Source organism: Charadrius vociferus, unplaced genomic scaffold, assembly GCF_000708025.1.
Source record: "Charadrius vociferus isolate BGI_N301 unplaced genomic scaffold, ASM70802v2 scaffold2, whole genome shotgun sequence".
Lineage (NCBI taxonomy): Eukaryota > Metazoa > Chordata > Aves > Charadriiformes > Charadriidae > Charadrius > Charadrius vociferus.
In genome coordinates, this window is record NW_009647595.1 from 8,255,053 (window position 1) to 8,277,646 (window position 22,594).

Consider the following 22,594-nt stretch of genomic DNA (forward strand, 5'->3'; position numbering starts at 1 on the left):
ACCTGTTGTGATAGGACAGGGGGTAATGGGTTTAAACTGAAAGAGGGTAGATTTAGATGGGGTAAAAAGAAGAATTTTTTTTTACGAGTGTAGTGAAATGCTGTCCCAGATTGCCCAGAGAGGTGGCAGAAGCCCCATCCCTGGAAACATTCCAGGTCAGGTTGGATGGTGCTCTGAGCAACCTGATCTGGTTGAAGATGTCCCTGCTCATTGCAGGGGGAGTGGACTAGATGGCCTTTAAAGGTCCCGTCCAACCCAAACTATTCTATGATTCTGTGTCTTCCTTATGAATACATCCCAAACTGACATTATATCTACCTTTTTTGGGGGGAACAGAGGAGGGATGTGCCACTGCTGAGTATAAAGTCAACAGTCTCAGGTATTGGATAATTTATCCAAAATGGGAAATATTTTCAGACTGGAAAACTTCAATGCTATGCAGCTTAAGTTAGAGATGCTAAGAGCAAATCAAAATACATGAAAACAACTTAGCTCCCTGCTTGGTATGGTGGTTCCTTTTAAGTTAGGACAGCCTGCTAATGCCTGAGCAAGGGCTTCAAAGTAATCCAGTGATGAATCAGTTCTGAACTGCTGCAGTTTCCAGCTTGGACCTTTAAGGGTAAATTGACTGCAGTTTCAGTTCATCTCCATAGTCTGAAACACTTCAGATTTTGGTTATTTAAATACACCATGCAGAACAAAGATTAATTCCTACTAAGGATCTGGACTCTGTAACAAATTGCAGTTACTTAACAAGATGTACTTTTGTACTGATTAAAGGTATCATTATTTATTAAGTAGAGTCCATCACTTAGAGCAGAACTTGGAAAGAATTGGAACTTTCTGCCAAATATTTCCTGCCAGGGATAAAGGCCTTTAGGAAGCAGTGAATTAATTTACCTTGTAAGTTAGTTCATGCATATTTGAACCAGCTAACTGTAGAAAAAGTCACTTAATAGAACAGGCTTGTCAGCGAAACACAGAAAAGAGAGAGTTTCTGCTCCAGCTTTTGGCAGAGATTTTGTATTCTGAGATGTCATGGTAGATACACTGCTGGACAGTGGTTTATGTAGTAGGACTGTGTATTTTATTCCAGAGGGGATTTAGGAATTCAGTTTCTGGTTCCTCTAAAATATGTATATATATAAATATTCAGCTTTATTTTGCATTATGGGTATATTCATTTATCCTTCTGGGTCTGTTTCTCTACTAATAATAGGGACTAGTAGTAATAAGTTATCATCAATGACTACAGAAATCAAAGTTGCGTGAGGGTGACAGGGATTCTTTAGTCTCTTCCCTTTCCTGTTTCACCTTCTTTTTGAAATTCAGATTGTCTTTTCAGATCCTGATCTTATTGATTTATTTGCTTTTATTTCACTGTAAGTGACATTTCCCCTTGCTTCAGAAAGTATTGATAGTTCTTAGTAGCGGCAGCTTTCTGGTGTTCCCAATAAACAACTTTTTCATTTAGGAACATACAGCTTTGCATGAACCGGCCTCTTCACCTCTCATGTATTTTCCTTACAGTCATCTGTTTCCTTAGGTTTGCGTCTATTGTGGCTTTCTTTCATGTTTTTCAGCCTGTTAAATGGGTAACATTTATCATGTGTTAGTTTTTCTTATGTGACATTTTTCATTGTTTCAGTTGTAGACTGAGTTACTTTACCCCACAGGTATTTATGAATATAATTCCTTAAGAGTCTGAGATAACAGTTTTATTTTAGCTAAATTTTAAAGGGACAAAAGACACTTTTTTTTTGCTAAGGTGTCAGTCAAAAAGAAGAGAGTTGGAAACTGTCCAAGAGGCAGCTCTATCAACTCAACCCTTCTCCCCCCATTTATTTCAGGAGAAAGCCTGAAGCCCATTTGTGAGCTATCTTTGATTTATTACATATTTTTATGCTGGTTCTTTCATTATTTAGAAAGCTTGGTGATTCTATCAGAATTGCTTGGAGCGGAGCGTAACCCAGATCAAATAATGTGCTTGATTTGTAGCTGAGCTGGCAAATCAAGACTTCATTTGTAATAATCTGGATCAAGAATCTGTTATCCCAAAGTTTTCCAGTATCCCTGGAGAGAGGAAAGAGCAGTGCAAGCATTGGGTAATGATCTGTTGTGATAGTCTTTAAGCATGCTTAGCATAGTGAGAGCTGCTCTCAAGTAAAATGAGGCTACTGTAAGGAGTGGTACCCCTGCACAGAGCTGGTTTGTGTCTCCCCAGTGAGTTGTTCTTTAGCCTGGAAGTTGCGACTCGGTGTGTTGTTCCCCTGGTATGCAGAAGCCCAAGTCTTGTTAGAAATGAGGCAAGGTTAAAAATCTGATATGCAGGAGTATCTTTCTTAGGAGGAAATGCTTAGGCACTTGAGTCTCTTTAGTCTAGAGAAAAGAAGACTGAGGGGGGATCTTATCAATACTTAAAAATACTTAACGGGAGGGTGCCAGGGAGTGGGAACAGTCTTTTTTCAGTGGTGCCCAGTGGTAGCACAAGAGGTAATGGGCACAAACTGGAACATAGGAAGTTCCATCTGAACATGAGCAGGAACTTCTTTACTTTGAGGGTGGCAGAGCACTGGAACAGGCTGCCCAGAGAGGTGGTGGAGTCTCCCACTCTGGAGACATTCAAAACCCGCCTGGACGCTGTCCTGTGCAACCTGTTGTAGGTGCCCCTGTTCTGGCAGGAGGGTTGGACTAGATGATCTCCAGAGGTCCCTTCCAACCCCTACCATTCTGTGATTCTGTGAGCAACAGATTCACTTTGGGTGTTTGAATTTTATTTATTTATTTATTTATTTATTTATTTATTTATTTATTCCTATTCTAGGGGTACAGATTTTGGGCCCTTAGCTCTGATATTTTGGCTCAAGGCTGTTTTCTAGTCTCCTACATTGTTAAAAAAAAATGAATGTTCAAGCTTGAAAATAGTAGGGTATGATGGTTTGTCTGAGTTCCCAAATCAAACTTAACCTCTATGTAATTGTGTTGAGTGTAACCTATAGCTGAAATGATACGTGCCTTCGAGAGTAATAGAGTCTAGAAAACATACTTCTCTGCCCCAACATTTTTTGCTGTTCTTTGTGCCCTTTTGTTAATCTAATGTGTGAGAGAAAAGGCAATTTTGCTTGCTTAAAATGTGGTTGGAGACAGATGTTACTTTCACATCATGACTATGACTACAAAAAAAGGAGAATGCTTTGAAAAACTTAATTTGTTCCTTTTTAAACTTTAATTGCTTACTTAGTCTCCGTCATCGTTTGCGTTTTGTCTTCAATTCAGGCATGGATTACTCATTTAATTTCTACTGTTGCTCGTTTGAAACAAATATGATCCTTTTTGCATGTGTTGGAAAATGTCTTTAAAATGTATCAGACACTCTTGTGTATTAAATAACATGCATGAGAAAGGAGAATTCTCTCTGATCCAGGATTTTTTGGTTCTGTAATTGATTTTAGATATGTGTTATACCTAGAGCAATTGTCTTGATTTGTACTTGGGAGGAAAATTTTAGTCTCACAGTTGTCTCATCCTAGGCGTTCCCATTGGACCCTTTAAAGCAGATGAAGGAAGATATGTTCCTTTTTTGAGAGTAGCTGTCTTTTTAGTATATTCTAATTTAAGTGCTCCTATAAGTTAAATTAGTTTATATTCCGGTGTGTTGGCCAGAACAGCAATTCATCATATGGGTCGTAGTGGAGATGGCCAATTTTCCATTACTGTTTCTCTCCCATACAAGCTTAAACTGCTGTTAAGATGTAGGGCAAGAACAGAAATGAAGTTTTGCACCTTGTCAAAGTCCCAAAATATACATTTGATAGTGTTTTGAAGGAAATCTACATCTGGAAAGCAGCTGTGAAATAACAAGTAAAGGTATTGTCCTGCAAATGTGGCTGCACCTCTTCGGCTTTAATGTTCAGTCGAATGATCTGGAAGGAAAGGCAGTATTTCATGACCTCCTGGAAGATGAAGAGTTCTCTTTATAATGTGTAACAGGTCAGCTGGAAATATTATTCCTGATTTGATCTGAAAAATGATATGTATACGGACTAGGAATATCTTTTTGTTTTGTGTTTGGGATGTCGTGTGCACAACTAGTGACTTTTAATCCAGGCATTACTGTTTAGTTTGGAAGTCCTTCCCAAAAATTTCATTACCAGGAATTCTGAATGAAAGTGTTACCATATGGTGGGTTTCTGGATGATGTTTTTGGAGTTTCTACTCCTAGGAGTCTTTCTGTTTCTGTCTGTAGTGTTTGTAGAAGTTACTCTGTTTGTAGTTTGTGTCCCTTTGTTTTCTTTCACAACCTACCCACAAAGTGCATTATCTGATTACAAATGGATTTTACAAATGGAAATCAGGCCTGGACTTGGCATTTCCAAAGAGCTTGATGGGCGCTAACTCAAGAACATTTTTAGGGTCATCTGAGAAAAAAAGACCATGGTTTACGTTCCAGTCATTGGTGAGTTTAATGAACATTTAAGGAGCGTTTACCTGTGTTACACCATTTAGAAATACGTATATTAAGAGCTTGAAGCCTATGGCAAGTCTACCAGCATGGTGTGTGTGTGTATATATATATATATATATATTTATATATAAACCCCCACAGACGTGTGCAAATGCCTGAACTGGTTGGATTCAAAAAAAGTAAGAAGGTGGTTGTTCTCTTTGCAGTTGTTTGTCCTCCAGGCAGTCATTTCCAGAATGATGAATGTGTTCCCTGCCCTCTTGGCTACTATCAGTATCAGAGAGGACGTTCCTCCTGTATCAAGTGTCCTGTGGGCAAAACTACCAACTCCTATGGGGCATTCAGTGCTGATCACTGTAAGTTGAACTCGTTTCTTCCATTATCCTTTGTATTCTGGCTTCAAATAACTAATAGTTTGTTTGTTGTTTTTTTTTTTTTTATCTGTAAGTTTTTTTTTAAAAAAAAGATCCTCCCTCTGGGTTTCTTTGGATGGATATGATCTCTTCTGCATATATTCAAAGACGTTTTTCAAAGACAGAAAAAGCTGTCTGGTGTTTTGACTGAAAATGCATGAGAAATGAGTAGTCAGTCTCATTCAGGATCTTGTGGTTCCTTAAGACAGGTTCATTGTCCTCAGAAATGATACCTGGGTATTTAGTATCATTGAGAAACGTCTTACAAAGTTCATTTATTGGCACTTTCATGAATGCTAAAGTAGTCTTGTCTTTGTGCAGCTCTTTCCCCTGCAAATAAAAATACTTCTCACAAAGCAACTATCGATATGTTCACTAAAGTTGATGTATTCAGCTTAAGTGACTTATGTTTGCATGCAGTTCTGTAAAGAAAATCACTTATGAAGTCCAAATTCAGTTTTGTCTGCAGAATTAGCTCATGGGTAACAATAAAAGTGAGTAGTGAGAATGAGTTTGTTGGAAGTATTGGTGAGTATAGGGACTACTTTGCTCTGTTTCAACCTGTTTATTCTCTTAGGTGGGATAAAAAAAAAAAACAGGTTTATTGTAATGCATCTTGACATAGATGGTAGACTGAGATGTGATTCTTCATTTCCATATGTGTTCCCTGTGTAGCTGTGGGACTCCTGTGCTTACAGGTTTGCTCCTTAAGTTTTCTTTACTGCACTTACAGTTTTCTTTACTGAAAGTGACTGCAACTAAACCCACTCCCTGCCTAGTTTCCACCTTATCTGTGTGCTGAGCCTCAATGGCAGCCCTTTCCAAAGGGCCATGTTGTACACGTTTAGCTTTCTTCTTTCTTTATTTCCCTGCTGTCTCCTTTGAAAGTCTGAAGAGTTTCCTGCATTAGCTGCCAGATAAAAAAAAAGAAATTATTGACTCACACACAGAGCACAGGAAAAATAAGAGGGCTGAAGTGTTCTCTTCTCTGCTGCTTACCTTGTTTTCACCCCAGAGGTTGTGTCTCTGTGGCAAGGATGAGAAGCATTTCCTAAACTACCTTAGCTCCTGGCCCTCTGCATTGAACTGAAGCAATGCTGATGTTGCCACTAAACTCTGGTGGTTTCTTCATACATAGATAAGCCTCACTGGCTCCAGTAGCAACTCAAAAGGAGGACATCAAGGTGGTTACCCTTGGGTTAGTCCACCTGGGATTGTCTGCTGCTGTCTTCGATGTTGGTCAAATTTCCAGATTTCTTTCTCTGTGGAGCCCAAAAACTTGGTTTCTAAATATTTCCAAATCATTAAAAATGTTAAGTAGTCGGGGAAAATACTGCTAATTAAAATCAAACCTCTTCATTCTTTAAGAGTAGAGTGTGAAGACCTTTTCTTTCCCACTGAAAGGGACAATTTAAAAAAAGGTGGGGGAGCCACAAATAAGAAATTGATGTGATGGCTCTTGTGCCTTGGTTCATAACATTTCATGGATCCATTGCAGTAGGCACTGAACAAACCTGTAGGAAAATACAGTTCCTTCTCTGTACTTCTTTGCTTTACAGCACTTAGCATAAATGAAGTCTCATCCATGGCAGAGAATCCTGAAAATGTTTGGAATATGAATTGCCATAACAACAAAGCAGTGAGACTGCCATGTTTTAGAGCATGAAACACAATGAAAATCATAGATTAATTTTTAGTGAAGCTTCTGCTGTACTTAGAGCACTTTTGTCCTGCAGCATTGAAACATTATCCCACTGCATTGACAGGACCAGAGGCAATGGGCACAGACTGACACAGGAAGTTCCCTCTGAACATCAGGAAACACTTTTTTACTGCGAGGGTGGCTGAGCACTGGCACAGGTTGTCCAGGGAGGTTGTGGAGTCTCCATCCCTGAAGATATTTAAAAGCTGTCTTCACACGGTCCTGGGCAGCCAGCTCTAGGTGGCCCTGCGTGAGCAGGGGGATTGGACCAGATGACCTCTAGAGACTTCCAACCAGAACCTTTATGTGAAACCCAGTGACAATATTATCAAAGTACCTTTTTTTTTTTTTTTTGGTCTTTTTTGCTTGTAACAGGTATCACATACTGTCAAAGCAATGAGCAGGGTCTGCAGTGTGGTGAAGATGGCCAGTATAGACCTTCCCAGCAAGACCCTGACACTAAGAAATCCTTTTGCATTGATAACTTTGGAGCAGCACTGGACTGGACTGAAACAGATGATCTCCTTTTAGACTACCAATGCCTAGGTAAGTGTCAGAAGAATATTTTGGATATGTTTTGACCCCACATGAGTGAAACCTCCTTATTGAAAAGACTTACTGCTCCGTAGCTGGCTTGCTAGCTTACGGGGATTCACTTTCCCAGAGTTGTGCCCTCTACCTTAAGCTACATTCCTCCTTAATTTTGTGTTTCTTGATTACAGTGGGGAAGTCATTTCCTGTAAGGGAAGAGGGAGAAACAGGTTTTTTGCACTCTCAGATGGCTGACAGCTATTGGTGTATGCTGATCTCCCGCTCTCTGCTTGGAAACCCAAAAGAATAACGAGAGGGCTAACGGGAGAGAAGCAAAATGATGAATTTCTTAGTAAAATTATCACTCATCAGTGTGTTCAGGTGACACAGGCTGTGTTGGCAATCACCTCACAGCCACGGCATAATGTCCCGCTCTGGGCTCTGTACTGCTGTACAGTATCTGCCAACATATCCTTGCAAGCTGAGGGAACTTACTTCTGCTTGAACACAGCTGTGAAATGCCAATTCTCAAGGATGAATAATTGGGAAAAAAAGGTCATCCATCAAACAGTCCCTAAACTGTCTGCAGTAAGGTCTAATTATGCTTCTCAGCCCCAAAGCTTTTGCCCTGCTCAAAAATAGTTTTCCAGTAGTTTTTATTATTCATCATATGATTGGTATCAAATTTAATGGAATATTCAGTTTAGAAACTAATGTCATAGTGTGCTCTGAATTAGACAATGTCTTATGACAAGTGTGATCAGCGGAAGGAGTGTGAAATAAAAGCCCTCAGTTGTGAAGAGGTTGCAAAACTGTCTTCAATTAAAATAGCTATTTTTTTCTCTGAGCATACTCAGAAACTGATCATGGTTAGGAACATGAGGTGTTAGCCTCTGTTGCTCTCAGTCACGGGGTAACCGGGATGTTTCTCCAGGCAGAGGACTCACAGCAGCTTAATTTTTGTGTTACTTACCTGGAGCCCTCCTGCAAGAGTATTTCTGACTTTGTCCAGGAAGGAGCCGTTGTAGATATCTGTGTTTATTTTTGTGGCTCATGCTAAAAGATTTCACTACAAATAAATATTTATAAGTGTTGACAATTCAGGGTTTAAAAAAAACCAACAATAATGAACACCAAAGAAGTCTGGTTGGTGTTTTTTAATAATTTACAGGCTAATTTAATTTCATTTTTGTCCTTTAAAAATTATGCTGCATTTCCAGAAAGCATTATATGAAGTGAAACCAATTATCTCTATTTTTACTTTTTCCCTTGCCCCTTCTACTTCTCTTAACTGAATTCAGCATGCAACAAGACAGCAGGGTCTGAAGGCTGATCTCGCTTTGTCAGGAGACTGGCGATTGGGCAGGGTCAATAAATAACCCAACTGTTCTTTGTTTTTTGAGGCTGTAGTGGGAGTAAGGATTTCCTTTTAAAAATGCACAGTAATTAGCTGTAACAACCCATGCTCATTCTTATTGTTGTCTCTCTTGTTATATTTAACATTTGTTGCAATAACGGGGATGGGTTTAGAGCTTTACTCTCCAGTAACATGAGATGAAGGAGAATTTCTTCTACATACTAAGTCTGTGAAATCATTGAGTAGTTATATTACTGCTGAGAATAGGGCAATGTGAACTTCTTTCATTATACCTTTTCTTTTTTGACAAAGTAGCTTTTTGGATGTAATTTTTTTACCTTTGTTTATATTAAAAAAAAATCAAGAATTAAAAAAAAGCAGCTTTTCTATCAGCTTTGCAATGTTTTCAGTTTAGTGTTTCATTACACTTTCTATCTCTTCTCTACTTTTCTCCCATATTATTGCAGAGCAAATGGAGGGGTGGGGTGAAGCCAGAATTAAAATAAAATCAGAAGAAAAGAAAAACATTTAAAAATGTCATGTTTGGTTTGAATTTTGCATTAGAAATGAGGGCAACAAACAACTGTGAACAACACAAAAACACTGTTTCTTTTCAATTTTAAGAAAACATATGAATTCTGTTTTTACCAGGCATAACTGCGAGTTGCAAATGTAGAAGGAATTCAGTTTAGTGCAGAAATCAGCTAATGCTTATGTTTGTGTCCTGTATTTCTAGGAAGGAAAAAGCTTCCACCTCTGTTTACACCATCATTCAGCCCTCTCCCCAGCCGAACTGGAGTGCAAGGAATTTTTTGTGTTAAGTGTTTGGCTAGTCCCCATGGTTTTTCTGAGCAGAAATGACGGTTTTATCAAAAGCACCTGCTGACTCAGCCCTGACAACAGTGGACATTTGCTTCTGATTTAGTTCTGACTGTTTTGCTGTAAGAGTACAAATGATTGTTTTAAGAACTTATCCTTGACTTTTATTTTGTGGTTTATCCAGACGTTTCAGGGAGAGAGGGCTGGGATCCTCCTGCTGGATCTCTGTGCCCATGTGCGCAGGGGGAGAGAAGGGTTGAACCTCCAGCTCTTCCACGTGCAGGCATCTCCCACTGGCTGAGATCAGACCAGGGCTCCTGCTGCTTTGCTCTGTTAGGTCTGGGCCAGGCATTGGCTGCAATGAACCAGAGTTTTACATTCATTTGGGGCATCTAGAGGACAAGTCTGGTCAACACAGGGGTGATGCTAAGTCACTGTGTTCTTGCCTTCTCCTTAACGCGCTGCGTTCACTGAAAAATATTAGTATATCAACTGGTGGACACACTTTAGCAAATCCCCTTTTTAATACAGGTAGTAGCAACAGGAGCAGGGTGATGCCACTGTGTGTCCCTTCACCAGACTATAATTTTCTTCAGGGCACAGCCAGGGCCAGACCTTCTGGGGCTTAAATTGGATTCCTCACCCCATTTAGTGACCTTTGGGTTTTACAGCTCTAGACCCCATGAGCTTTTCCCAGCTCGTGAACAGTGGTGCTTGTCAGGTTCCTTACGCTCAGGTGCAGCGGGTCCAATTCAGAGAGTAGATAAAAGGGTTTGGTAAGTAAAGTGACAGTCTGGAGCTAAAGGTTGAATGACAGAGAAAAAAACAAGCATGTGGGACATGGGTAGATCATTGGATAGATCCCTGAGCCTGAAGTCAGTGGAGATCAGGCTGTTGTGCTCCTGTAAACAAGTGATAAGGCTCCTAGATTTCCTTTCTAACCAAGTTCTGTTGGAGCTGGCTCTTGTTTCAGTGTCTGGTTTGCAGAAAGTTGGTTCCCCTGTTGACTCAATAGTTGGTTCTGTGCCATGGACAAATAATGGGAGACGGCCAGTTTGCTGCTGAAGAGAAGTCTCACTTGAATATGAACTCCCAGCCCATTCCTGGCTAACTATTTTTAAAAGATCTTGTGACACCTTTTTTTTTTTTTTTTTTTCAGAATAGAAATTATATCCTCAGTCCAATTGTCTCCTGTGTTATCTGTGGAGTTATGGTACATCCTACCTAAAATCTTTTCGTCTCTCTGCAGCATGTCAACAGCTAATAGTACCTGGTTGGTTTGTGTTTTTTTTTAGTGCTTAGAAAATTTGAGAGAGTGCCTGCCTCCAGACTGATTTATGGGTCAGAAGAAGCTCAGATTCTTCAGTCTCAGTCATTTGGGGGAGACCTGCAAAGTCCAGCTTTTCAGTGTATTTCAGGTGAGAAAAACTCTTGGAAATCTGTAGAGACAACACTAACCATCATGAAAAAGAATCTTTTTATATGATGAGTTTATACTTAAGTTCCTAGATGAACTATAAGTTTTGCAGTTCAGCACCCATTCTCTGCAAGATATTTACAACTTTTGGTGACGGTGGTTCAGGGAAAGGGTTGGGCTTTCTTTCAGAAAGAGGTCTTCTGACTTTATATATCATGTTAGACCTGTCATCTGACTTTGAAGCCAGTTGATATAGTTTGCAATACGGATGAAAACTAAGATTCAAACCAGGAAAGATTCACCAGACTTTTCAGATGTGCAGACAAAAGAAGGATTAGGTACTCAGGACATGTGAAAACTAAGCTTTCACCTCTTCCCAAATGACCTCTATGTGATTGGCACATGAAAAGAATAATCATCCTTGCTCACTTCAGAAGGATATTATAAGGAGTGCAGAGATATTCCTCTGCTGAGCCTTGCAGTGTATGTATTATATTACATCTGGCTACATCATGTTTGCTGGTTTATATCGATTCAAAGTCATCTAAAACCAAGGGGAATCACTGCCCTGCTTTCAGTGTCCTTTGAATCAATGTGTCTCCTGGTGCTCAGCCATGTGAAGAGAAGCAGAGGGGTTACGTTCAAAATAAAAACACCCTGGCAGTAATAATGCAGGTCGCCTGTTTGTAGGGCAGACATCACTGAAGTCTGACAAAATCAGTGGCTTTGTGTCACATATCCTGGTCTAGTGGAAGCAGTCATCTCATGCAAAGAGATGAACCTGTGAAGCCTTATATGTGCTACTAGAATGATTTTCCTGCAGCAGATCATCCCCTAGCTGTACATGGCAAGGTTTCTTGTGCCTTCCTCTGAAACGGGAGACCTACAAGAGCAAGGCACTGAGCTGAGAGGACCATGGGAATGAATTTAGGGAGGAAAAGATGCCCCTTTGACAAGCAATCTCTTTCAAGTACACATACCCTGTATTTTCATTGTAAGTTACATCCACTGTCAAATGGCAGCACTACTGCAAAATGTTACTGTTGAGGTGCTCACTGAAGGGTAAGAGTTAACTCTTCCCTCTCTGCTTCCCAACAAAGTCAGACAGCTTAGCTTACATTTCTGATGACCTTTTGTTCTAAGCTGGTTGATTTTACACTAAAGACATCTGGAAACATTGAACCACCTTGCCAGCACATCGCATCTGCCTGGTACAGTAACCCCATGGTGAACAGGTTTTGACAAATATTGGAGTCATAGGAAGGAGGAAAGCATCAAATTCATCAATTGTGCCACCTGTCTGTGCAGCAATCACCTGGCCAGTGTGAGTGAGCAAGCAAGCAGCTGTCCACCTCCGGAGTTAGGGGTGACTAAAGATCCTTCTGCCCTTGCACGCTCACCGCTAACTTGCTCCCACAGCTCTGCTCCTGGAACAGGAGGGGAAATTTTGCCTCAGGCAACTTTATCCAGCAGATATTAAATATTTGGATGGGGGTTTAGACCTAACTCAGCTGTTTGTATCATCAGATGATGAATGTCCAAACAACTTTTTGCATTAATTTAAGTTGATTTAAAAACCTCACCCTCTACTAAAATAGTTGAACACTAAAGCTCATCTGGCTAATGAAATTCAAGTGTTTGCCATCTGACAGAGGTATGAAAAACTATGTAAGTGGCAGTTAAATTCATAGCAGAAATTTTGCACATGAAATGCTAGGAAACCTAAGGTTTCTTTTCTGTTTTTCAGGCTGTGAGAGGGAAGAAGCATGCGGTTTTGCCACTGTAACTACTGCTGGTGCTGAAGTTCTGTGTGAATTATACAGTGCTGCTGAAGTCAACTTCAACTGCACCACCTCTGGATTGGTAAAAATGACTGTATTTTGAAATACGTGTTTATCATAATACTGTAGGTTCAATGTAAGTAGAAGGCATCCCAGAAGAAAGGCAGGCTGTTACCTGACCCCTTGGACATTGATCTTTCCTGTGGCAGTAATAAATTCCTGCAGCTCGATAAAGAAGCTACACCCAAATGTTCCCCAAACTGACATCCGAATGCCTCGGTGTTTGGTTGAAACATCACACAGAACTTTTGTTCTTAAAACATCCTGAGCTCCTGCACTCTGGAAGTCAGGTTAACTTGAAAGGGAGGTTAATCTGTCAGAGCAGATCCAGAGGAAGGCCACGAAGATGATCAGAGGGCTGGAGCACCTCTCCTATGAAGACAGGCTGAGAGAGTTGGGGTTGTTCAGCCTGGAGAAGAGAAGGCCCCAAGAAGACCTTATAGTGGCTTTCCAGTATGTGAAGGGGGCCTACAAGAAAGCTGGAGAGGGACTTTTTACAAGGGTGCGTAGTGATAGGACGAGGGGGAATGGCATCAAACTGGAAAAGGGTATGATTTGGATTAGATATTAGGAAGAAATTTTTCATTCTGAGGCTGATGAGGCACTGGATCAGGTTGCCCAGAGAAGTTGTGGAAGCTCCATCCCTGCAGGGGTTCAAGGCCAGGCTGGATGGAGCTTTGAGCAACCTGATCTAGTGGAGGGTGTCCCTACCCATGGCAAGGGGGGTTGGAACTAGATGATCTTTAAGGTCCCTTCCAACCTAAACCATTCTATGATTCTATGATCTGGATAGTCCAAACTAGAAGTATCCAGGTCAGTAACCAGGTCATCTGAAACAGTCATCCTTTCTTAGTCACTTCTTCTGGTCTCATCCTTTCTCAGTCCCTTCTTCTGGTCCAGGGTTTGAATCATGTGCACTGTAGCACTGTAACAGCTTCCTATTCACTACTTTTAAACACAACAAAGTGTCACTGAAGCATTGAGAACTCTGATAGAATAAAAACTGACCACACAGATTTGTGGTGGTTATAAACCATGTGAACTAATTCCTCCCCATAAGCTTCTCAATAAGGAAAATATGTTTTAGGAGAGGAAATCAATGAGGTTGTACTTATTGCACGTGCCTGTTTTCTGTCTCAGGTGCAAGGTGTTTTGGGGAACCCCACTGCCACTAGCATCGGTCATCTCAGCTGCCAGCTTCATGTCAGGAATCCAGAGGGAAATGCAGTGATGGTCTATTTGAAGAAAGGTACCACATGCAAATCACTCATCTAATGTTAGACTGCTGTGCTCAACTTTGTAGTTACTTCTATGTAGGATCATGATTAAATGTGGGGGAGCATCTTTGTTCAAGGTGACATAATACTTTTCAGAACTTAACATTTAGTGATAGACCAGAAACCTCAGCAAATCTTGCTGTCATACCTTGTTCCCTAGAAATTAGGAATACAGTTTTTGTAAGCCATTGCGATGGCAGACAGTCCCACAAAAGCTAAAATTTTATCCAATATATTATTCTTTATTCTATCCTATTCTTTCCTGTTTTATTGTACTATGATTTCTGTTTATTAAACAGTTTGTTATTTGACTATATAGGCCATTATCAATAACCAGCTTGTACACAATTTAACAGTTTACATTAATTTTGACTGTAAATTGTCCTACTAATATACCAGCCAAGAAATAACCTGGTCTCCAGTGAGTCCCAGAGTGATGTGGCTGAACTAATGAATGTACAAGATATGTTTTTTTGGCCTAAGTGTGATTGATATCACTGCATGTCCCATCCAATATGTGTCCAGCTTTAAGCCTCATGCCAAATTTGAAACAAGATGACCTAATGCAGAATGCTGCAGGGTTTGAGTCAAAACTCTCTGCTGTCACTACTTTCTTTTTACTTCTATCCAAACCTCTGAGTCACCATTTATTAATAAAAAAAAAAAAATAAAGAGCTAAGTCTCACCTGAAAAAGGCCCCTGAGCTTGTTGCAATCAATGTAATCTTATTGATGCCAGATCTACTCTAGATTTTTGTTGATTTTGCTAAGTAGATCCAGGATTATATCAATTGTGTGCTCTTACATACATGTCTAGTCAGCAGAAACCTTAATTCCAGATGCAGTTATACTAGCTAGATTACACATTTTACTTTTTTAATGAGATAAGCTAGTTTCATTGATAGCTAGGAGTTATTAATATAGTGCTTGAAAGTGGAATATTACCAACCTTACAATGTACATCGATTTAGAAGCCCTTTTCTGATACATTCTGACCAACTACCCAGGTATAACTGCACAAAACTATTGGTGGTCTTATCTTGTATTTGAACCTCACATTCCAGAAAAGGACTTTTAAGGTTGAGTTTTTATCATAAAACTTTCAAACAGCTCCAGTCTGCAGGCAATCTGAAAGCACCTCATCTCCTCCCGAGCTCTTTTGAACATTTCTTTCCTCTTCTCTTTACCCAGGACAAGAATTTAACTCATCTGGACTCAAGACATTTGAAAGGACCAGTTTTCAGAATGTGCTTTCTGGTGTATATCACTCCATGGTGCTCTCTGCAGCCAGCGCATCTCTGACTGATGCTCAGCTCTTCTGTCGGCAGACTTGCAGCAGGGACTCTTGCTGTGACGGCTTCATCTTGAGTCAGATTGTGCTTGATGGAGGTATTGTCTAACCACTCCCAAAAAAAATTCTGCAGCAGAAAACCAATGCTAACTGAGTAGAAATCTTTTTTGGGCACAGTACACCTACCTCTACTTCACACCAGTGCCTGCCTCTACATCACCGACATTTTTTGGTGTAGGCAGACTTTGAGTAATACCCAAGATCTGGCCTGGAGCAATAGAGATAAAGACTTGAGGTAGCGAGCTGCTTTCAGAGAGAAATGGACATTTTGAAAGGGTAATTCTTTTGACCTGCTTTAGACATCTGCATCCGGAGGAGATAAATCATTCTGAACATGCCTCTTTCCTTATGTAATGCAACTTGGTTTCCCAATGTTGGTGCCTTTCAGCTGATGAGGGAATTAAGATGGTGCCTCCCGACAGAGTCCTTGTAGTACAAATGTAAATGAGGTCCCTTTTTGGAGCAGGAAAAGAGGATTCTAAACAGGAAATTATTTTAAATTTCTGCATGAAGGAATGCTATAATCTCCTAAATCTGGGTGTCTAGCTAGGAGAGCAAGTGGGAGTGGGATAGACAGAGTCTGGCAGAGGTGGGACTTAGGCAGAGCCCAGATTTCTGCCAGCAAATCTAAGGACTTAATATCAGTGCCTGCTTTTTGTAGTTTCTTTTCAAGCTCACATGGGATCAACTTTCCTGTTTGAGGTGCATTTCCTATAGGAAACATGAAGTTCTAATTGAGATGTCTCAAGTTTTTAAAGACGGGCTCTTACAAATGCAGGCATGTGCTACTGGCTGCTATGTGCAAGCACCTCTCTAGTTTTGAGTGGAAACTAACCCTGGATTTGAGAAAACTTTCTCTGTGGAAGTTGTCAAGCAAATTTTTCCTGGAAATTATTTTCTGTTTTGGCATCTCATATTTTTTGCATCAAAATATTCTAGGTGATCTTGTAAACTCCATTTCTCTATACTTTTACCATCAAATTTTTACATTCTCTGTACTTGTGAGTGTAGAAGGGAGCGTGGAGAAGATTAGTGTTGTAGGACTGCTTCTTTAGTTGAGGTGGCCTGTTTGCATCAGTAATACAGGTAAACACATTACTTTGACTACACTTCTGTTTAAAAAAAAAAAAAAAAAAAAAGTAGCATGGTCAATATCTTATGTATCCAGTCCATAAAAAAAAAATAATGCCAGAGCCATGACAGCAAGTACAAAGTGAGAGCTGAGCATTGTCTAGACATTATGGTAACAGAGTGATGCCAAAGCACCTGGCCTTAAGCATGCTGGTGCCCCCAGCTCACACCGCGATGCTGGGGGAGGCTCGGGTCTGGACTGACTGAAATCAGTCAGCAATCCAGGAAACTATCCCAGGAAAAATGTAAGTGCTTTCTTGGTTCAGAGCCTGACATTGTAAGACCGCCAAAGGATTGAATATGTCTCTGTGGTGCTATAAAATGCTGAGAACACTGTTGGGGTATTATCGGATAATAGTAGTATTTTATTAGGTGGTAATAGTATGTGCTTGAAATCTTTGAAAAGCAGGCCGCAAATGTTCATTTTGGGTGTGAATAGCTAACCTTAGTAATCCAATTTGAATGTATGGCTCCGATTTTCTTTTTTTTTTTTTTTTGTAGCAATACTGAAGGGTATCTATCCCAGTGACACAGGTTCAACTGGCATTTTAGAGAAAGAATTGGGATGCTTGGGTGAAAAGCTCTGTGTAACTGCAAAGCATTATTGGAGTGATGCAGCTCTCCCTTTGCCTGAACCTAGGTACCATTTTGTGTAGTTTGATGAGCAACCCAGACGTGCTGATCTGCAATGAGAATGGCTGGAATCCAACACCATCATCTGGCATAGATGGAATATGTAAAGGTGTGAGCTATGACACAAAAGAGAAGATGTTTTCCTTCACCCTGGGAGGGCAAGTGTTCAGTGGAAGTATGTCAAGGAATTATCTCAATTTACATTCCTTTTCTTTAATTCTTCTATAGACTCTGCCTTTTTCACCAGCATGCTTTTGTACTTCAGTGCTTTTTTCTCAAGTAAATCCATGTCTTTACAATCGCAAAAGAATAAGAACTCCCCAACTGGATGCATTGTTAGATAGATGAACCTCTCACTCTTTACTGTGTGAACATGAATGAAAGTAGAGAATGTATTGCTTTTAGTATATTACCCTGTAATATTTAATTTAGGCAGATTCAAGACAATACTCTGAAAGAAAGGTAAACTCTGGAGCAAAGACAAAAAGAAATGTCCAGAGCTGCACAGAAAAAAAACATGATGGAAAACAGAAAAAAGCCTTGAAACCCTGGACCCAGACTAGCCCTGGGACACCTGGGTCCTTCTTCCTCAGGGTCTTGTATTGTAAAAAAGGTGATGCACAGTCTAGTGATGTGTTTTGAATGAAATTGCTGAGCATTTCAGTAGTAGCTGTTAAATTTCAGCAGCTATTCTAACAACTTTTTTTCTTTCTTAGCTTCTAAGGTGGCAGACGAGGCAGAAAGAAATTTTACTTCCTTTCAGCAAGTTTATCTGTGGAGAGGTGAGTTATCTCACAAAAGTTGTTATAAAAGCTTATGATGAACCGTAGGCAGTGGCAGATATGTGTTATGTAAATACCACTTGTTTATAGTGGAAGTGTCATTCTCACTTTATTTTATACCGTCCAAATTGAGACACTACTCGGAAGTCTTTTCTGGCAGGGGCAGGTGTTACCTGGAGTAATTCTGCTACTGTCAGTTTCACGAAATTTGAGTAAATTCTTGTGTCTAAGAATATGCTTTATAACTTTTAATACCCATGAAAAAACCTATCACAGTCACATTTGCTTTTGTCCCATCAATGTCCAGGAGCCTTAATAATGTGTTACTTTATGCATAACTAGACAGTTACTTTTATTAGCACGATAACCATGTGTTGTTTTTGCAAGTTTACTTTCTGAGCGTCGCAACAGAGCTAGCAGGACCTGTGCAAGTGATTTGTGATACTGCTTTATAAAAGCACACAGCTTTATAAAAGCACACAGCATCCAGAGCGCTGATGCTGAATGCACAGTGATTGTGCATATGGCAGTTACTTTCATCCTCCAAACAGTGCATTTTGGTTTAGGTTTTTCCTAGATGTATACATACATGGTTTTAGTCAGTTTTGATTCATCAGTTGGTGGAACTACCTAAGGAATTTTCCTAAATTGTGCACTTCAAGGATGATCTTGTCTTGTGGAATAAAGATAAAGGGAATTACTATGCTCTTTAATTTCTGTTGCATTCCAGGCTCCGATATGGTCACCCGGACCAAAACCTCTGCATGCAACGCTACTGCTTTGAAGACAGAGAGTGATCTAACATTATCAGGTATTTTAGTAATGGCAGACAGAGAGGGCAGCAGAAGATAGAAAATTTAACCATAAAATATCATATATTGCCATATAGGTATCACAATGATATAGGCATTGTGAAGTCCAGAGGATTTCTCTTAGGTGGGAAGTCCAATACGAGTTTTGAGAAATATATTCAAAATGTGTGTCTCCTACCTTTATGGTTTTTACCTTCCCAAGCCAGGTTGGAGACAAAAGTGTTAAAATGTTCAGTGCAAGCTTGTTCTCTCAGACTTACTGAACTTTACAGGAAATATTATTTGGCTGGGAAAAAATTTTGCATAAACCCAGGAGTCAAATCCTTAGCCTGGGTACCTGGGCATATTTACCGCTACTGACAATATGACTGTAAATATGATGCTTAGAGGAACTCAGGATGAAACTGTGTTTCTTCCATGCATGATGAAAGTGAGAGACCTGTGAAGTTCTCTAGCTCCTCTGTTATTCCAGGGTCTGCTTTTTATTATACTAAGTCATGTATACACAAAAAATAATTTGTATTAAGTTACTAGAATTCCTCTGGGCCTTCAGCACCATAATCCTAAGAGAAAGAGAGCAGTGGAGCCTGTTAAGAGCACTTTGGCTCATCTCTAACAAACTGTAATCTTTGCTGAGGAGCCTTGATGAATTCCTGAGCATGGGATTTAATACATGTAAAACCCTTACATGAAGTGAATTTTTGATTTTCCTTATGTAGGTTGAGAGGAAAGTAAACTAAAATGCCCACTTACCTAGTGGCACTCCTGTATAATTAGTGGTATTTTAAAGTCTAGACTTAAAAATGAGAAAAAACTGCACTTAATATGTTGGGTGAAATTCTCTTGCATTTACCTGCCAAGGCATGAGTGCAGCCCTCGGGGTTCTCTGTTTACCTTGCTGCAGCTGATGATATCATTAAAACCTGAAGTTATGCAAGGAATGCAGCTTCTTCCTCCATCCCTTAGCCTTAATCGTGATACAAACTGTTTTATGAGAAACTGGAGGTTGAAGTTAAGTCTTGAGAGGTAGCAAGACTTAGAAGTCACCTTTTAAAAAAAGTTATGGATATATCTGGGAAAAGTCTACACAGCTTTTATTACTTCATGATCATTCTTAAAGCATATGGTAGCATATCTATTTCTATTTTCTGATAGAAAATTCAAAGCTATTGTGCTTTCCCAGTTTCACACAGAATGGTAGGGGTTGGAAGGAACCTTTGGAGATCATCTAGTCCAAGCCCCCTGTCAGAGCAGGTTCACCTAGAGCAGGTTGGACAGGAATTCAGGCCAGTTTTGAATATCTCCAGAGAAGGAGACTCCACAACCTCTCTGGGCAGGCTCTGCCAGTGCTCTGTCACCTTCAAAGTAAAGAAGTTTTTCCTCATGTTGAGGTGGAATTTCCTGTGTTCCAGTTTGTGCCTGTTGCCCCTTGTCCCATTGCTGGGCACCACTGAAGAGTCTGCCCCATCCTCTTGGCACCCACCCTTTAGATATTGATAAACATTGATGAGATCCCCTCTCAGTCTTCTCCAGGCTAAACAGCCCGAGGTGTCTCAGTTTTCCCTTGTAAGAGAGGTACTCCATTCCCTTGATCATCTTTGTAGCCCTCCACTGAACTGTGTCCAGTTCTCTGTCTTTCTTGAACTGGGGAGCCCAGAACTGGACACAGTACTCCATATGTGGCCTCACCAGGGCAGAGTAGAGGGGGAGGATGACCTCCCTCAAGCTGCTGGCCATGCTCTTTTTAATGCACCCCAGGATACCATTCGCCTTCTTGGCCACATGGGCACATTGCTGGCTTGTGGGCAACTTGTTGTCTACCAGGAGTCCCAGGTCCCTTTACACAGAGCTGCTCTCCAGGAGGTCAGCCCCCAACCTGTACTGGTGCATGGGGTTACTCCTCCCCAGGTGCAGCAACCTACACGTGTCCTTGTTGAACTTCATTAGGTTCCTCTCTGCCCAACTCTCCAGCCTGTCCAGGTCACGCTGTATAGCAGCACAACCTTCTGGTATGTCAGCCACTTCTCCCAGTTTTGTGTCATCAGCAAACTTGCTGACAGTACACTCTGTCTCCTCACCCAGGTCGTTGATAAATATGTTGAACAAGATGGGCCCAGTACTGGCCCCTGGGGGACACTGCTAGCTACAGGTCTCCAACCAGACTCTGCGCTGCTGATCACAACCCTCTGAGCTCTGCCATTCAGCCAGTTCTCAATTCATATCACTGTACACTCATCTAACCCACACTTCCTGAGCTTACCTATAAGGATTTTAAGGCAGACAGTGTCAAAAACCTTGCTGAAGTTGAGATAGACAACATCCACTGTTCTCCCTTCATCCACTCAGCCAGTCATTCCATCATAGAAGGCTATCAGATTGGTCAAGAATGATTTCCCCTTGATGAATCTACGCTGACCACTCATGATGGCTTTCTTTTCCTCTACATGCTTAGAGAGGACATCCAGGATGAGCTGTTCCATCACCTTTCCAGGGATGGATGTGAGGCTGAATGGCCTGTAGTTTCCCAAATGCTCCTTCTTGCCCTTTTTTGGAGACTGGAATCATACTGGCTTTCCTCCAGTCCTCGGGCACCTCTCCTGTTTTCCATGACCTTTCAACGATGATGGAGAGCAGCTTCTCAATAACATCTACCAGCTCCCTCAGCACTCGTGGGTGCATCCTGTCAGGGCCCATAGATTTGTGGGTGTTGAGTTTGCCTAAATGATCTCTGATCTGATCCTCCTCGATCAAGGGAGAGTCTTCCTTTCTCTAGACTCTTTCTCTTGCCTCCAGGGTCTGGGATTCCTTGGGGCTGGCCTTAGCAGTAAAGACTGAAGCAAAGAAGGCATTCAGTAACTCTGCCTTCCCTGCATCGTCTGTCACCAGGGCACCTGCTTCATTCAGCAGCAGGGCCACATTTTCCGTAGTCTTCCTTTTACTACTGATGTACTTGAAAAAGCCCTTCTTATTGTCCTTGACATCCCTTGCCAGTTTTAATTCCAGTTGCTCCTTAGCCTTCCTTGTTGCATCCCTGCATACTCTGACAGCATTTCTATATTTGTCCCAAATGGCCAGTCCCCTTTTCCATATTCTGTAAAATTCCTTCTTCCATTTGAGTTTTTCCAGAAGCTCCTTGCTCATCCATGCAGGCCTTCTGCCTCCTTTGCTTGATTTCTTACTCATAAGGATGCACTGATGTTGAGCTTGGAGGAAGGGGTGCTTGAGAACTAACCAGCTCTCTTGCACCCCTCTACCTTCTAGAGCCTTAGCCCATGGGATACCTCCAAGTAAGGTGTTTGAAGAAGCCAAAGACAGCTTTCCTGAAACTGGTAAAATGGAGGATAATATAACTTGGGCCCCAATTTTTTTCACTTGCAACCCCAGGGCTTTATAGTCTTCCTTGATTCTGCCCAGGTTCCAGCTTGCGGTGTCATTCATGCTCACATGAAAAAGTAACAGTGGGTAGTAGTCTGTGTTCTTGACAAGTTGTGGCAACATCTCGAACCTTAGCTCCTGGAAGGCAGCACACCTCATGTGACTCCCTGTTGGGGTGGAAGATGGGCACCTCAGTGCCTGTTAACGGAGAGTATGTCAGTATTTCAGCATTTCAGCTGCAATCATCAGCGTATAGTCTTCCTTGATTCTGCCCAGGTTCCAGCTTGCGGTGTCATTCATGCTCACATGAAAAAGTAACAGTGGGTAGTAGTCTGTGTTCTTGACAAGTTGTGGCAACATCTCGAACCTTAGCTCCTGGAAGGCAGCACACCTCATGTGACTCCCTGTTGGGGTGGAAGATGGGCACCTCAGTGCCTGTTAACGGAGAGTATGTCAGTATTTCAGCATTTCAGCTGCAATCATCAGCGTGGCTTTACTTTCCTATTTTCATTTTTGTCTGTTTCGGTAGGTGTAAGATTAAATAACAGGAATGTCTCCCAATGTTGGAGTAATGGTGATGATACCTGCTGATAGCATTTGATGAATAAAGAGGAGTTTATGAAGAAATTTGTAAGAGATCAATGAAGAGTGTCCACTTCTTTCAATATTTTCCTTGGGCCCTTATTTAA

General features: G+C 40.9%; 1 protein-coding gene across 1 annotated transcript in view; it reads left to right on the forward strand.

Annotated features, from left to right (window-relative positions):
* Window positions 1-22,594, forward strand: part of TG (thyroglobulin) — a 171,220-nt gene that overhangs the window by 40,422 nt on the left and 108,204 nt on the right. The window contains exons 21-29 of the mRNA XM_009881055.1: window positions 4,672-4,821; window positions 6,956-7,126; window positions 10,583-10,705; window positions 12,452-12,567; window positions 13,686-13,794; window positions 15,013-15,210; window positions 16,944-17,111; window positions 17,653-17,718; window positions 18,449-18,529. Of these exons, the coding sequence (XP_009879357.1) occupies window positions 4,672-4,821; window positions 6,956-7,126; window positions 10,583-10,705; window positions 12,452-12,567; window positions 13,686-13,794; window positions 15,013-15,210; window positions 16,944-17,111; window positions 17,653-17,718; window positions 18,449-18,529 (1,182 nt within the window). The remainder of the gene's footprint in view (window positions 1-4,671; window positions 4,822-6,955; window positions 7,127-10,582; window positions 10,706-12,451; window positions 12,568-13,685; window positions 13,795-15,012; window positions 15,211-16,943; window positions 17,112-17,652; window positions 17,719-18,448; window positions 18,530-22,594) is intronic.